The 18,309-nt window shown below is 41.2% G+C and overlaps 2 protein-coding genes across 4 annotated transcripts in view; one reads left to right on the forward strand and one right to left on the reverse strand.

Annotated features, from left to right (window-relative positions):
• Positions 1-8,119, forward strand: part of LOC106577402 (DNA-directed RNA polymerase III subunit RPC4) — a 90,030-nt gene extending 81,911 nt beyond the window's left edge. The window contains 3 exon segments of the mRNA XM_014155369.3: positions 2,203-2,561; positions 3,034-3,183; positions 7,266-8,119. Coding sequence (XP_014010844.2) covers positions 2,203-2,561; positions 3,034-3,183; positions 7,266-7,427 — 671 coding nt within the window. The 3' untranslated portion in view covers positions 7,428-8,119.
• Positions 1-18,309, reverse strand: part of tfam (transcription factor A, mitochondrial) — a 116,442-nt gene that overhangs the window by 79,481 nt on the left and 18,652 nt on the right. For 2 of the 3 annotated variants that reach the window (XM_045701247.2, XM_045701248.2), the window contains exon 7: positions 7,562-8,414. In XM_045701247.2, the coding sequence (XP_045557203.1) occupies positions 8,193-8,414 (222 nt within the window). In that variant the 3' untranslated portion in view covers positions 7,562-8,192. Of the gene's footprint in view, positions 1-7,561; positions 8,415-18,309 lie in introns of those variants that run through there. The other variant, XM_045701246.2, reaches the window with a different exon arrangement.

The following is an 18,309-nucleotide window of genomic DNA, read 5'->3' on the forward strand; positions in this document are numbered from 1 at the left end:
GTACAGCAGGACCAAATCAGAGAGATGGGTAGGAGCAAGTCTATGTATTGCTTTGTGGGTTAACAGTAAAACCTTGAAATTCAGCCTTATCCTTAACAGGAAGCCAGTGTAGAGGCTAGCACTGGAATAATGATCTAATTTGACAGTTCGAGTCAAGATTCTAGCAGCTGTATTTAGTGCCTGTGGTGGTTTATTTCTGTATTATCAAATTAGGAGAGACGAACCTTTCACAGCAGTCAGAGTTATACTTAAACTACATCTTTAATAATGAGAGCTTTCCAATAGCAACGACTTTCAACGATTCACCATTTTCTAATGATCCGTTGAGAGTGACGACACAATGGCTACTGAATCTGCTAGTGGCAGACTCTACTAAGCTGGCCTGCACCCTGCTGCCTGGCCTGCACCCTGCTGCCTGGCCTGCACCCTGCTGCCTGGCCTGCACCCTGGCCTGCTGCCTGGCCTGCACCCTCTCTCATTGTGGAGTTAGAGCCCTGTCTATGTTCATAGATAAGATGAGAGCACCCCTCCAGCTAGGATGGAGTCCATCACTCCTCAACAGGTCAGGCTTGGTCCTGTTTGTGGGTGAGCCAGAAAGAGGGCCAATTATCTACAAATTCTACCTTTTGGGAGGAAACAGGAAACAGTTTAACAAGTGATTGAGTTGTGTGACTGCTGTAGAGCTCATCACTCCCCCTAACTGGGAGGGGGCCAGAGACTCTCTGCTGTAGAGCTCATCACTCCCCCTAACTGGGAGGGGGCCAGAGATCCGCTGTAGAGCTCATCACTCCCCCTAACTGGGAGGGGGCCAGAGACTCTCTGCTGTAGAGCTCATCACTCCCCCTAACTGGGAGGGGGCCAGAGACTCTGCTGTAGAGCTCATCACTCCCCATAACTGGGAGGGGGCCAGAGACTCTCTGCCGTAGAGCTCATCACTCCCCCTAACTGGGAGGGGGCCAGAGACTCTCTGCCGTAGAGCTCATCACTCCCCCTAACTGGGAGGGGGCCAGAGACTCTCTGCCGTTCATCCTAACATCGTTGGTGCCGACGTGGATAACAATGTCCCTATTCTCTCTACACTCGCCGGTTTTAGCTTTAGCCAGCACCATCTTCAGATTAGCCTTAACGTCGGTAGCCCTGCCCCCTGGTAAACAGTGTATGATCGCTGGATGATTCGTTTTAAGTCTAATACTGCGGGTAATGAGTCGCCAACGGGGTAATGGAGTCACCAATGACTAGGTCAATTTGTCAGAGCTAATGGTGGGGAGACTCCGGCGGCTCAGACCCCGTAACGGTGGAGGAGACACCTGGGAAGGCTCAGGCTCTGACTGACTCGTTGCTTAGTGGGGAAAACTGGTTGAAATGTTTCTAACCGGCTGAATGAGCGACCGGTTGAGCATGTGGACAGCATTTCTTTCCAGAATCCATGTTGTTGCCTGACTGTGCAGGGGGATTAACATTAACATTAACTACCTGTATTTCCTGGTGGTACAGACACCATCCTCCTTTCCTACCCTTTAATTGCCCTCGGCCTAACTATCGCATCTGAAGCAGGGTTCACAACCCAGCGATCCTCCTGTATATTCCGAGGACAGCGACTGCAGTGAGAAGGCATCGCGTTACTCAGCTTTTCCGTCTGTTGGAGGTCCTGCAGATCCATGCCAGATTAAACGTTTCCAACCCGGACGCTTTTGGAAGAAAGTAGAGGGAGGACAAAACTAGGACGTTGGTAAACTTGTTAAAGCCAGAGTTTGATTAAACTGTTAACAGTAAAAGAGAGAAAATAACAACAAACAGCACATCGGCAGAGACAACGGGGTAGTCCATTGTTCAGCACATTTTACTCCTGAACTCATTCAGGCTTGAAAACTTATTCACTCTTGACATTTCAGCTTTTCATTTTTAATTTGTTAATTTCTACAAACATAATTCAATTTTTGACATTATGGGGTATTGAGTGTAGGCTAGTGACACAATCTCAATGTAATCCATTTTAAATTCAGGCTGTAACAACAAAATTAGGAATAAGTCAAAGGGGTGTTTCCTGAAGGCCCTGGATGTAGACAGTTAGACATGCACATACATGGAGGATATATGGAGGTGCACAGACTCAATACATAAACACATGATACATGCGTTTCAGTCTTGTCAATCCAAACGGGTTCCCAGGTAGCTGATGGTCCTGTGTTTGTTGCCCTACAGCATTCAGAGCTCCTGCTACTACTAACCCACACCTGGCCCTTCAGCATGGAGCAGGACCTCAGTACGGACCAGGCCAGGGGGTCCTGAGCCCAGACCAGATCCCTCAGTATAGACCAGGCCAGGGTGTCCTGAGCCCAGACCAGCCCTCTGTAGCAGAGCTGTTCCACCAGCTGACGGTTTCAGAGACAGAAGAGTTTCTGTTCATCCAGCTACCTGATACTATCCCTGGCCAGCCAACCACAGCCTCCGTCCCTGGCCAGCCAACCACAGCCACCGGCCAGCCAATCACAGCCCCAGAAAAAAATGCTAAAAAAGACTTCAAGTCCGACGGCAAGCGCTCCTCTCACAATAAAGCACCAGTGAGTAATGACCACATTCTATCCTTATTTTCTACCGTCCACTTCATTCTAACAGAGAAGCATTTCACGCTAAGGTCTATATTTGTTGTATTCCATCTTCTTCCTCAGGACCCTGCTAGAGACAGCGTTCCCATCCAGTCAGAGTTCTCCTAACCCCTGACCCTAAAGGCCATGTTCTTCCTCAGGACCCTGCTAGAGACAGCGTTCCCATCCAGTCAGAGTTCTCCTAACCCCTGACCCTAAAGGCCATGTTCTTCCTCAGGACCCTGCTAGAGACAGCGTTCCCATCCGGTCAGAGTTCTCCTAACCCTAAAGGCCATGTTCTTCCACAGGACCCTGCTAGAGACAGCGTTCCCATCCGGTCAGAGTTCTCCTAACCCTAAAGGCCATGTTCTTCCACAGGACCCTGCTAGAGACAGCGTTCCCATCCAGTCAGAGTTCTCCTAACCCTAAAGGCCATGTTCTTCCTCAGGACCCTGCTGGTCAAGATGTTCCTGTCCTGTCAGAGTTCACAGAGGGGTTTCTGGGTAAACTACAGATCAGGAAGTCTGGCAAGGTGCAGCTGGTGCTGGGAGACATCACTATGGACGTATCAGAGGGAGCTGCCTTCTCTTTCCTACAGGTCCGTTAATATAATAGACACATCACTATGAACGGCCTTCCCCTTTAGAACAGGTCCGTTAATATAATAGACATATTACAGGGTTAGATGGTGTTGAGAAACATCACCATGGACGGCCCAGAGGGAACGGCCTTCCCGTTTAGAACAGGTCCGTTAATATAACAGACATATTACAGGGTTAGATGGTGTTGAGAAACATCACCATGGACGTCTCAGAGGGAACGGCCTTCCCCTTTAGAACAGGTCCGTTATTATAATAGACATATTACAGGGTTAGATGGTGTTGAGAAACATCACCATGGACGTCCCAGAGGGAACGGCCTTCCCCTTTAGAACAGGTACCTAACAGTCTAGTTCTCCTGTTTAGTCCTAAAGAACCACATAGTCCTGATTCACTGTGATCCAGGATGTGTTTAGTCCTAAAGAACCATGTAGTCCAGGATGTGTTTAGTCCTAAAGAACAACATAGTCCTGATTCACTGTGATCCAGGATGTGTTTAGTCCTGATTCACTGTGATCCAGGATGTGTTTAGTCCTAAAGAACCATATAGTTCAGGATGTGTTTAGTCCTAAAGAACCACGTAGTCCTGTAGTCCAGGATGTGTTTAGTCCTAAAGAACCACATAGTCCTGTAGCACTGTGATCCAGGATGTGTTTAGTCCCAAAGAACCATGTAGTGCTGTAGTCCAGGATGTGTTTAGTCCTAAAGAACCACATAGTCCTGATTCACTGTGATCCAGGATGTGTTTAGTCCTGATTCACTGTGATCCAGGATGTGTTTAGTCCTAAAGAACAACGTAGTCCTGATTCACTGTGATCCAGGATGTGTTTAGTACTAAAGAACAACGTAGTCCTGATTCACTGTGATCCAGGATGTGTTTAGTCCTAAAGAACCATATAGTCCAGGATGTGTTCAGTCCTAAAGAACCACGTAGTCCTGTAGTCCAGGATGTGTTTAGTCCTAAAGAACCACATAGTCCTGTAGCACTGTGATCCAGGATGTGTTTAGTCCTAAAGAACCATGTAGTCCTGTAGTCCAGGATGTGTTTAGTCCTAAAGAACCACATAGTCCTGATTCACTGTGATCCAGGATGCGTTTAGTCCTAAAGAACCATGTAGTCCAGGATGTGTTTAGTCCTAAAGAACCACGTAGTCCTGCATCACTGTGATCCAGGATGTGTTTAGTCCTAAAGAACAATGTAGTCCTGATTCACTGTGATCCAGGATGTTTTTAGTCCTAAAGAACCATGTAGTCCAGGATGTGTTTAGTCCTAAAGAACCACATAGTCCTGTGATCCAGGATGTGTTTAGTCCTAAAGAACCATGTAGTCCTGATTCACTGTGATCCAGGATGTTTTTAGTCCTAAAGAACCATGTAGTCCAGGATGTGTTTAGTCCTAAAGAACCACATAGTCCTGTAGTCCAGGATGTGTTTAGTCCTAAAGAACCACATAGTCCTGTAGCACTGTGATCCAGGATGTGTTTAGTCCTAAAGAACCACAGTCCTGATTCACTGTGATCCAGGATGTGTTTAGTCCTGATTCACTGTGATCCAGGATGTGTTTAGTCCTAAAGAACCACGTAGTCCTGATTCACTGTGATCCAGGATGTGTTTAGTCCTAAAGAACCATGTAGTCCTGTATCACTGTGATCCAGGATGTGTTTAGTCCTAAAGAACCACGTAGTCCTGTAGTCCAGGATGTGTTTAGTCCTAAACAACCACATAGTCCTGATTCACTGTGATCCAGGATGTGTTTAGTCCTAAAGAACCATGTAGTCCTGTATCACTGTGATCCAGGATGTGTTTAGTCCTAAAGAACCACGTAGTCCTGTAGTCCAGGATGTGTTTACCGTAATTTCCGGACTATTAAGCGCACCCGAATATAAGCCGCACCCACTGAATTATTATGTATTTATTTTTTTGAACATAAATAAGCCGCACGTCTATAAGCCGCAGGTGCCTACCGGTACATTGAAACAAATTAACTTTACACAGGCTTTAACGAAACACGGCTTGTAACAAAAATAAATAGGCTTTAACGAAACACGGCTTGTAACAAAAATAGGCTTTAACGAAACACGGCTTGTAACAAAAAATAAAAAATTAGCAGTAAGCTTTAGTTGTCTTGATTCACTGTGATCCAGGATGTGTTTAGTACTAAAGAACAACGTAGTCCTGATTCACTGTGATCCAGGATGTGTTTAGTCCTAAAGAACCATATAGTCCTGATTCACTGTGATCCAGGATGTGTTTAGTCCTAAAGAACCATATAGTCCAGGATGTGTTCAGTCCTAAAGAACCACGTAGTCCTGTAGTCCAGGATGTGTTTAGTCCTAAAGAACCACATAGTCCTGTAGCACTGTGATCCAGGATGTGTTTAGTCCTAAAGAACCATGTAGTCCTGTAGTCCAGGATGTGTTTAGTCCTAAAGAACCACATAGTCCTGATTCACTGTGATCCAGGATGTGTTTAGTCCTAAAGAACCATGTAGTCCTGTAGTCCAGGATGTGTTTAGTCCTAAAGAACCACATAGTCCTGATTCACTGTGATCCAGGATGCGTTTAGTCCTAAAGAACCACGTAGTCCTGCATCACTGTGATCCAGGATGTGTTTAGTCCTAAAGAACAATGTAGTCCTGATTCACTGTGATCCAGGATGTTTTTAGTCCTAAAGAACCATGTAGTCCAGGATGTGTTTAGTCCTAAAGAACCACATAGTCCTGTGATCCAGGATGTGTTTAGTCCTAAAGAACCATGTAGTCCTGATTCACTGTGATCCAGGATGTTTTTAGTCCTAAAGAACCATGTAGTCCAGGATGTGTTTAGTCCTAAAGAACCACATAGTCCTGTAGTCCAGGATGTGTTTAGTCCTAAAGAACCACATAGTCCTGTAGCACTGTGATCCAGGATGTGTTTAGTCCTAAAGAACCACAGTCCTGATTCACTGTGATCCAGGATGTGTTTAGTCCTGATTCACTGTGATCCAGGATGTGTTTAGTCCTAAAGAACCACGTAGTCCTGATTCACTGTGATCCAGGATGTGTTTAGTCCTAAAGAACCATGTAGTCCTGTATCACTGTGATCCAGGATGTGTTTAGTCCTAAAGAACCACGTAGTCCTGTAGTCCAGGATGTGTTTAGTCCTAAACAACCACATAGTCCTGATTCACTGTGATCCAGGATGTGTTTAGTCCTAAAGAACCATGTAGTCCTGTATCACTGTGATCCAGGATGTGTTTAGTCCTAAAGAACCACGTAGTCCTGTAGTCCAGGATGTGTTTACCGTAATTTCCGGACTATTAAGCGCACCCGAATATAAGCCGCACCCACTGAATTATTATGTATTTATTTTTTTGAACATAAATAAGCCGCACGTCTATAAGCCGCAGGTGTCTACCGTTACATTGAAACAAATTAACTTTACACAGGCTTTAACGAAACACGGCTTGTAACAAAAATAGGCTTTAACGAAACACGGCTTGTAACAAAAAATAAAAAATTAGCAGTAAGCTTTAGTTGTCTTTTTGCACTGAGTCAATTCCTCACACTGCTGTTTCCAACGTCTTATCATCGACTCATTAAGACCAAGCTCCCGTGCAGCAGCTCTATTTCCTTTTCCAACAGCCAGATCAATCGCCTTCAACTTGAAAGCTGCATCATATGCATTTCTCCGTGTCTTTGCCATGATGAGGGTGACAAAATGACTACCGTAATCAGAATGATGGGAAGTTTGAGAGCGCTCGATTTAATCTAAACAGTAAACAAAAAAGTTGTTTACCTTAACCCGTTCGGCAATTTAATTGGTCTAAATGAAAGCTTCATGCCGCCAAAAAACTGAGCACGTCACAGAATGTGTTTTTTTGGAGAGAAAAAAAATTGAAAGCGGGAAAAATCCATATATTAGCCACGTCATTGTTTAAGCCGCGAGGTTCAAAGCCTGGGAAAAAAGTTGCGGCTTATAGTCCGGAATTTACGGTAGTCCTAAAGAACCACGTAGTCCTGATTCACTGTGATCCAGGATGTGCAGACAATGTCTTAGGGTCAGACAATAAGGGGCTAAATCATCTGTTATTTCTCCCACAGCAACTGGTGTCTGTGCGTCTGTCTGAGGGCCCGACTGGAGACATGAGTATCCTGGGGAACGTCAAACACAAGCTGGTCTGCTCTCCAGACTTCCAGGCTCTGCTACAGGAGCCATCACCGGACCACTCTCCAGACTTCCTAACTCTAAAACCTAACCCCTAACCCTTAACCCTAACCCCTAACTCTAACCCTAACCCAAGCTGGTCTGCTCTCCAGACTTCCAGGCTCTGCTACAGGAGCCATCACCGAATCACTCAGCACATCTCTGACTTATATACAGTTCACCTTGTTCAGCATTAATGTGTAGATATTGTTCAGTTTTATTATACGATGGGAGCATTAATGTGTAGATATTGTACATAGTTTACTTTCATCATACAGTGTTTATGTACCTTGTCGATTTCCTCCCAATTTGTTTTCACTGTATAAACATTGTGTATAATATGAAGTGTTCTTTTTTTTATTTTAAATGTACGTAAATGTTTATTTAATAAAGATTAGATACAAAACATGAGCCAACTTTTTACGCAGGTAAAAACGAATAGTCTACAAACAAAGTAACTGGTATGTCAACACTCAGCCGGCAATTATCTTAACAAAGACTATATCTAGTATAGACTAGCCTGTACAGTACGTAATGTATAGAGACAGTAGATACAGAACGTGGCCCTGTTTACAGGAACTTAACTTCGACATAATTCATATTTTCCTACTAGAAAAAGCACTGCTTTATGATAGTTAACAGTGAATTCTCATTCTGACGGTCAGTTGAGAATGTCTCATGATCTTTCCCAGACGGATGAAGGTTCTTTCACAGTTTGAGGCTCTAGGAGCATTGATATGACTATGGACAACTGATAAACAAAATAAAACAATTTTGGGACGGTACCTTGCCTTTATAACGGCACCCCTCCTCTCCAGAACAACTCAGGCCTTTTTCCCGCTCCTCGCTGTCGTAGCTCCTACAGATTTAGTCTTCACCACTTTCATTTTGGATTTCTGTTTGCCTCCTTTAGTAGCCGTTTTGTCCTTGTGGGTCTCTTTCCGTCTGATCAGGTCCTCCCGTCCGATATCCATCATGTGTTCCTCCCAGGACTTCATCTCATTCTTATAGCGCACCTTATCATCCTCCGCCAGCTGCACGTAGACCTGCAGAGCACAGAGAGTCAGTTAGTCATGTAGACCTGAAACATCAGAGTCAGTTAGTCATGTAGACCTGAAACATCAGTCAGTCACGTAGACCTGCAGAGCACACAGTCAGTCACATAGACCTGCAGAGCACAGTCGGTTAGTCACGTAGACCTGAAACAGAGTCAGTCACGTAGACCTGCAGAGCACAGAAAGTCAGTTATTCACGTAGACCTGAAACATCAGAGTCAGTTAGTCACGTAGACCTGAAACATCAGTCAGTTAGTCACGTAGACCTGAAACAGAGTCAGTTAGTCACGTAGACCTGAAACAGAGTCAGTTAGTCTTGTAGACCTGAAACAGAGTCAGTTAGTCACGTAGACCTGAAACAGAGTCAGTTAGTCACGTAGACCTGAAACATCAGTCAGTTAGTCACGTAGACCTGAAACATCAGTCAGTTAGTCACGTAGACCTGAAACATCAGTCAGTTAGTCACGTAGACCTGAAACATCAGTCAGCTAGTCACGTAGACCTGAGACATCAGTCAGTTAGTCACGTAGACCTGAGACATCAGTCAGTTAGTCACGTAGACTTGAGACATCAGTCAGTTAGTCACGTAGACTTGAAACATCAGTCAGTTAGTCACGTAGACCTGAAACATCAGAGTCAGTTAGTCACGTAGACCTGAGACATCAGTCAGTCACGTAGACCTGAAACATCAGAGTCAGTTAGTCACGTAGACCTGAAACATCAGAGTCAGTTAGTCACGTAGACCTGAAACAGAAGTCAGTTAGTCACGTAGACCTGAAACAGAGTCAGTCACATAGACCTGAAACAGAGTCAGTTAGTCACGTAGACCTGAAACATCAGAGTCAGTTAGTCACGTAGACCTGAGACATCAGAGTCAGTTAGTCACGTAGACCTGAGACATCAGAGTCAGTTAGTCACGTAGACCTGAGACATCAGTCAGTTAGTCACGTAGACCTGAAACATCAGTCAGTTAGTCACGTAGACCTGAAACAGAGTCAGTTAGTCACGTAGACCTGAAACATCAGTCAGTTAGTCACGTAGACCTGAAACATCAGAGTCAGTCACGTAGACCTGAAACATCAGAGTCAGTTAGTCACGTAGACCTGAAACATCAGAGTCAGTTAGTCACGTAGACCTGAAACATCAGAGTCAGTTAGTCACGTAGACCTGAAACATCAGAGTCAGTTAGTCACGTAGACCTGAAACATCAGAGTCAGTTAGTCACGTAGACCTGAAACATCAGAGTCAGTTAGTCACGTAGACCTGAAACAGAGTCAGTTAGTCACGTAGACCTGAAACATCAGTCAGTTAGTCACGTATGTATATAACTACTTCTATACCACCACCACCACCATGTATATAACTACATCTATACCACCATCACCATATGTATATAACATCTATACCACCACCACCATATGTATATAACTACATCTATACCACCACCACCATATGTATATAACTACATCTATACCACCACCATGTATATAACTACATCTATACCACCACCGCCACCATATGTATATAACTACATCTATACCACCACCACCACCACCATATGTATATAACTACATCAATACCACCACCACCATATGTATATAACTACATCTATACCACCACCACCACCATATGTATACAACTACATCTATACCACCATATGTATTCAACTACATCTATACCACCACCACCACCAACATATGTATTTAACTACATCTATACCACCACCACCACATGTATATAACTACATCTATACCACCACCACCACCACCATATGTATAACTACATCTATACCACCATCACCATATGAATATAACTACATCTATACCACCACCACCATATGTATATAACTACATCTATACCACAACAACCACCATAGGTATATAACTACATCTATACCACCACCATATGTATATAACTACATCTATACAACCAACACCACCATATGTATATAACTAAATCTATACCACCACCCCCACCACCATATGTATATAACTACATCTATACCACCACCACCACCACCATATGTATATAACTACTTCTATACCACCACCACCACCATGTATATAACTACATCTATACCACCACCACCACCATGTATATAACTACATCTATACCACCACCACCACCATGTATATAACTACATCTATACCACCACCACCATATGTATATAACTACATCTATACCACCACCACCACCATCTATACATAACTACATCTATACCACCACCACCACCATGTATATAACTACATCTATACCACCACCACCATATGTATATAACTACATCTATACCACCACCACCATCTATATATAACTACATCTATACCACCACCACCATATGTATACAACTACATCTATACCACCACCATCACCATATGTATACAACTACATCTATACCACCACCACCACCAACATATGTATATAACTACATCTATACCACCACCACCACCATATGTATAACTACATCTATACCACCATCACCATATGAATATAACTACATCTATACCACCACCACCATATGTATATAACTACATCTATACCACCACCACCACCAACACCACCATCATATGTATATAACTACATCTATTCCACCACCACCATATGTATATAACTACATCTATACCACCAACACCACCATGTATATAACTACATCTATACCACCACAACCACCATAGGTATATAACTACATCTATACCACCACCACCACCATATGTATATAACTACATCTATACAACCAACACCACCATATGTATATAACTAAATCTATACCACCACCCCCACAACCATATGTATATAACTACATCTATACCACCACCACCATATGTATATAACTACATCTATACCACCACCATATGTATATAACTACATCTATACCACCACCACCACATGTATATAACTACTTCTATACCACCACCACCACCACCATGTATATAACTACATCTATACCACCACCACCATCTGTATATAACTACATCTATACCACCACCACCATCTATATATAACTACATCTATACCACCACCACCACCATATGTATATAACTACATCTATACCACCACCACCACATGTATATAACTACATCTATACCACCACCACCATATATATATAACTACATCTATACCACCACCACCACCATATGTATATAACTACATCTATACCACCACCACCACCATATGTATATAACTACATCTATACCACCACCACCACCACCATATGTATATAACTACATCTATACCACCACCAACACCACCATATATAAATATAACTACATCTATACCACCACCACCACCACATGTATATAACTACATCTATACCACCACCATATTGATATATCTATACCACCACCACCACCACCACGTATATAACAACATCTATACTACCACCGCCACCATATGTATATAACTACATCTATACCACCACCAAAACCACCACCATACGTATATAACTACATCTATACCACCACCACCATATGTATATAACTACATCTATACCACCACCACCATATGTATATAACTACTTCTATACCACCACCACCACCATGTATATAACTACATCTATACCACCACCACCATATGTATATAACAACATCTATACCACCACCACCATATGTATATAACTACATCTATACCACCACCACCACCACCATATGTATATAACTACATCTATACCACCACCACCATATATATATAACTACATCTATACCACCACCACCACCATATGTATATTACTACATCTATACCACCACCACCATATGTATATAAATACATCTATACCACCACCATCACCATATGTATACAACTACATCTATACCACCACCACCAACATATGTATACAACTACATCTATACCACCACCACCAACATATGTATATAACTACATCTATACCACCACCACCATATGAATATAACTACATCTATACCACCACCACCATATGTATATAACTACATCTATACCACCAACACCACCATGTATATAACTACATCTATACCACCACAACCACCATAGGTATATAACTACATCTATACCACCACCACCTCCACCATATGTATATAACTACATCTATACAACCAACACCACCATATGTATATAACTAAATCTATACCACCACCCCCACCACCATATGTATATAACTACATCTATACCACCACCACCATATGTATATAACTACATCTATACCACCACCATATGTATATAACTACATCTATACCACCACATGTATATAACTACTTCTATACCACCACCACCACCATGTATATAACTACATCTATACCACCACCACCATATGTATATAACTACATCTATACCACCACCACCATCTATATATAACTACATCTATACCACCACCACCACCATATGTATATAACTACATCTATACCACCACCATATGTATATAACTACATCTATACCACCATCACCACCACCATATATATATATAACTACATCTATACCACCATATGTATATAACTACATCTATACCACCACCACCCCCATATGTATATAACTACATCTATACCACCACCACCACCACCACGTATATAACTAAATCTATACCACCACCGCCACCATATGTATATAACTACATCTATACCACCACCACCATGTATATAACTACATCTATACCACCACCGCCACCATATGTATATAACTACATCTATACCACCACCACATGTATATAACTACATCTATACCACCAGCACCACCATATGTATATAACTACATCTATACCACCACCACCATATGTATATAACTACATCTATACCACCACCACCACCATATATATATATATAACTACATCTATACCACCACCACCACCATGTATATAACTACATCTATACCACCACCACCATATGTATATAACATCTATACCACCACCACCATATGTATATAACTACATCTATACCACCACCACCACCACCATATGTATATAACTACATCTATACCACCACCACCATATGTATATAACTACATCTATACCACCACCATGTATATAACTACATCTATACCACCACCATGTATATAACTACATCTATACCACCACCGCCACCATATGTATATAACTACATCTATACCACCACCACCACCACCATATGTATATAACTACATCTATACCACCACCACCACCACCATATGTATATAACTACATTATACCACCACCACCACCACCATATATATATAACTACATCTATACCACCACCACCATATGTATATAACTACATCTATACCACCACCACCATATGTATAAAACTACATCTATACCACCACCAACATATGTATATAACTACTTATATACCACCACCACCACCATGTATATAACTACATCTATACCACCACCACCATATGTATATAACAATATCTATACCACCACCACCACCATATGTATATAACTACATCTATACCACCACCACCACCACATGTATATAACTACATCTATACCACCACCACCACCACCATATGTATATAACTACAACTATACCACCACCACCACCATATGTATATAACTACATCTATACCACCACCACCATATGTATATAACTACAACTATACCACCACCACCACCATATATATATAACTACATCTATACCACCACCGCCACCACGTATATAACTACATCTATACCACCACCACCATATGTATATAACTACATCTATACCACCACCACCATATATATTTATATAACTACATCTATACCACCACCACCATATGTATATAACTACATCTATACCACCACCACCATATGTATATAACTACATCTATACCACCACCACCATATGTATATAACTACATCTATACCACCACCACCATGTATATAACTACATCTATACCACCACCGCCACCATATGTATATAACTACATCTATACCACCACCACCACCACCATATGTATATAACTACATCTATAGCACCACCACCACCACCACCATATGTATATAACTACATCTATACCACCACCACCACCACCATATATATATAACTACATCTATACCACCACCACCACCATATGAATATAACTACATCTATACCACTAGCACCACCATATGTATATAACTACGTCTATACCACCACCAACATATGTATATAACTACATCTATACCACCACCACCACCACCATACGTATATAACTACATCTATACCACCACCACCACCATATGTATATAACTACATCTATACCACCACCATATGTATATAACTACATCTATACCACCACCACCACCATGTATATAACTACATCTATACCACCACCGCCACCATATGTATATAACTACATCTATACCACCACCATCACCACCACCATATGTATATAACTACATCTATACCACCAACACCACCACCATATATATATAACTACATCTATACCACCACCACCACCATATGTATATAACTACATCTATACCACCACCACCACCACCATATTGATATATCTATACCACCACCACCACCACCACCATATGTATATAACTACATCTATACCACCACCACCAACACCACCACGTATATAACAACATCTATACCACCACCGCCACCATATGTATATAACTACATCTATACCACCACCACCACCACCACATGTATATAACTACATCTATACCACCACCACCACCATATGTATATAACTACATCTATACCACCACCACCACCATATGTATATAACTACTTCTATACCACCACCACCACCATGTATATAACTACATCTATACCACCACCACCATATGTATATAACAATATCTATACCACCACCACCATATGTATATAACTACATCTATACCACCACCACCACCATATGTATATAACTACAACTATACCACCACCACCACCATATGTATATAACTACATCTATACCACCACCACCATATGTATATAACTACAACTATACCACCACCACCACCATATATATATAACTACATCTATACCACCACCACCACCACCACCACGTATATAACTACATCTATACCACCACCGCCACCATATGTATATAACTACATCTATACCACCACCACCACCACCATATGTATATAACTACATCTATACCACCACCACCATATATATTTATATAACTACATCTATACCACCACCACCATATGTATATAACTACATCTATACCACCACCACCATATGTATATAACTACATCTATACCACCACCACCACCATATGAATATAACTACATCTATACCACTAGCACCACCATATGTATATAACTACGTCTATACCACCACCAACATATGTATATAACTACATCTATACCACCACCACCACCACCACCACCATACGTATATAACTACATCTATACCACCACCACCACCATATGTATATAACTACATCTATACCACCACCATATGTATATAACTACATCTATACCACCACCACCACCATGTATATAACTACATCTATACCACCACCGCCACCATATGTATATAACTACATCTATACCACCACCATCACCACCACCATATGTATATAACTACATCTATACCACCACCACCACCACCATATATATATAACTACATCTATACCACCACCACCATATGAATATAACTACATCTATACCACCACCACCATATGTATATAACTACATCTATACCACCACCACCACCAACACCACCATCATATGTATATAACTACATCTATTCCACCACCACCATATGTATATAACTACATCTATACCACCAACACCACCATGTATATAACTACATCTATACCACCACAACCACCATAGGTATATAACTACATCTATACCACCACCACCACCATATGTATATAACTACATCTATACAACCAACACCACCATATGTATATAACTAAATCTATACCACCACCCCCACAACCATATGTATATAACTACATCTATACCACCACCACCATATGTATATAACTACATCTATACCACCACCATATGTATATAACTACATCTATACCACCACCACCACATGTATATAACTACTTCTATACCACCACCACCACCACCATGTATATAACTACATCTATACCACCACCACCATCTGTATATAACTACATCTATACCACCACCACCATCTATATATAACTACATCTATACCACCACCACCACCATATGTATATAACTACATCTATACCACCACCACCACATGTATATAACTACATCTATACCACCACCACCATATATATATAACTACATCTATACCACCACCACCACCATATGTATATAACTACATCTATACCACCACCACCACCATATGTATATAACTACATCTATACCACCACCACCACCACCATATGTATATAACTACATCTATACCACCACCAACACCACCATATATAAATATAACTACATCTATACCACCACCACCACCACATGTATATAACTACATCTATACCACCACCATATTGATATATCTATACCACCACCACCACCACCACGTATATAACAACATCTATACTACCACCGCCACCATATGTATATAACTACATCTATACCACCACCAAAACCACCACCATACGTATATAACTACATCTATACCACCACCACCATATGTATATAACTACATCTATACCACCACCACCATATGTATATAACTACTTCTATACCACCACCACCACCATGTATATAACTACATCTATACCACCACCACCATATGTATATAACAACATCTATACCACCACCACCATATGTATATAACTACATCTATACCACCACCACCACCACCATATGTATATAACTACATCTATACCACCACCACCATATATATATAACTACATCTATACCACCACCACCACCATATGTATATTACTACATCTATACCACCACCACCATATGTATATAAATACATCTATACCACCACCATCACCATATGTATACAACTACATCTATACCACCACCACCAACATATGTATACAACTACATCTATACCACCACCACCAACATATGTATATAACTACATCTATACCACCACCACCATATGAATATAACTACATCTATACCACCACCACCATATGTATATAACTACATCTATACCACCAACACCACCATGTATATAACTACATCTATACCACCACAACCACCATAGGTATATAACTACATCTATACCACCACCACCTCCACCATATGTATATAACTACATCTATACAACCAACACCACCATATGTATATAACTAAATCTATACCACCACCCCCACCACCATATGTATATAACTACATCTATACCACCACCACCATATGTATATAACTACATCTATACCACCACCATATGTATATAACTACATCTATACCACCACATGTATATAACTACTTCTATACCACCACCACCACCATGTATATAACTACATCTATACCACCACCACCATATGTATATAACTACATCTATACCACCACCACCATCTATATATAACTACATCTATACCACCACCACCACCATATGTATATAACTACATCTATACCACCACCATATGTATATAACTACATCTATACCACCATCACCACCACCATATATATATATAACTACATCTATACCACCATATGTATATAACTACATCTATACCACCACCACCCCCATATGTATATAACTACATCTATACCACCACCACCACCACCACGTATATAACTAAATCTATACCACCACCGCCACCATATGTATATAACTACATCTATACCACCACCACCATGTATATAACTACATCTATACCACCACCGCCACCATATGTATATAACTACATCTATACCACCACCACATGTATATAACTACATCTATACCACCAGCACCACCATATGTATATAACTACATCTATACCACCACCACCATATGTATATAACTACATCTATACCACCACCACCACCATATATATATATATAACTACATCTATACCACCACCACCACCATGTATATAACTACATCTATACCACCACCACCATATGTATATAACA

This window comes from Salmo salar, chromosome 18, assembly GCF_965601325.2.
Source record: "Salmo salar chromosome 18, fSalSal1, whole genome shotgun sequence".
In the NCBI taxonomy this organism is placed as follows: domain Eukaryota; kingdom Metazoa; phylum Chordata; class Actinopteri; order Salmoniformes; family Salmonidae; genus Salmo; species Salmo salar.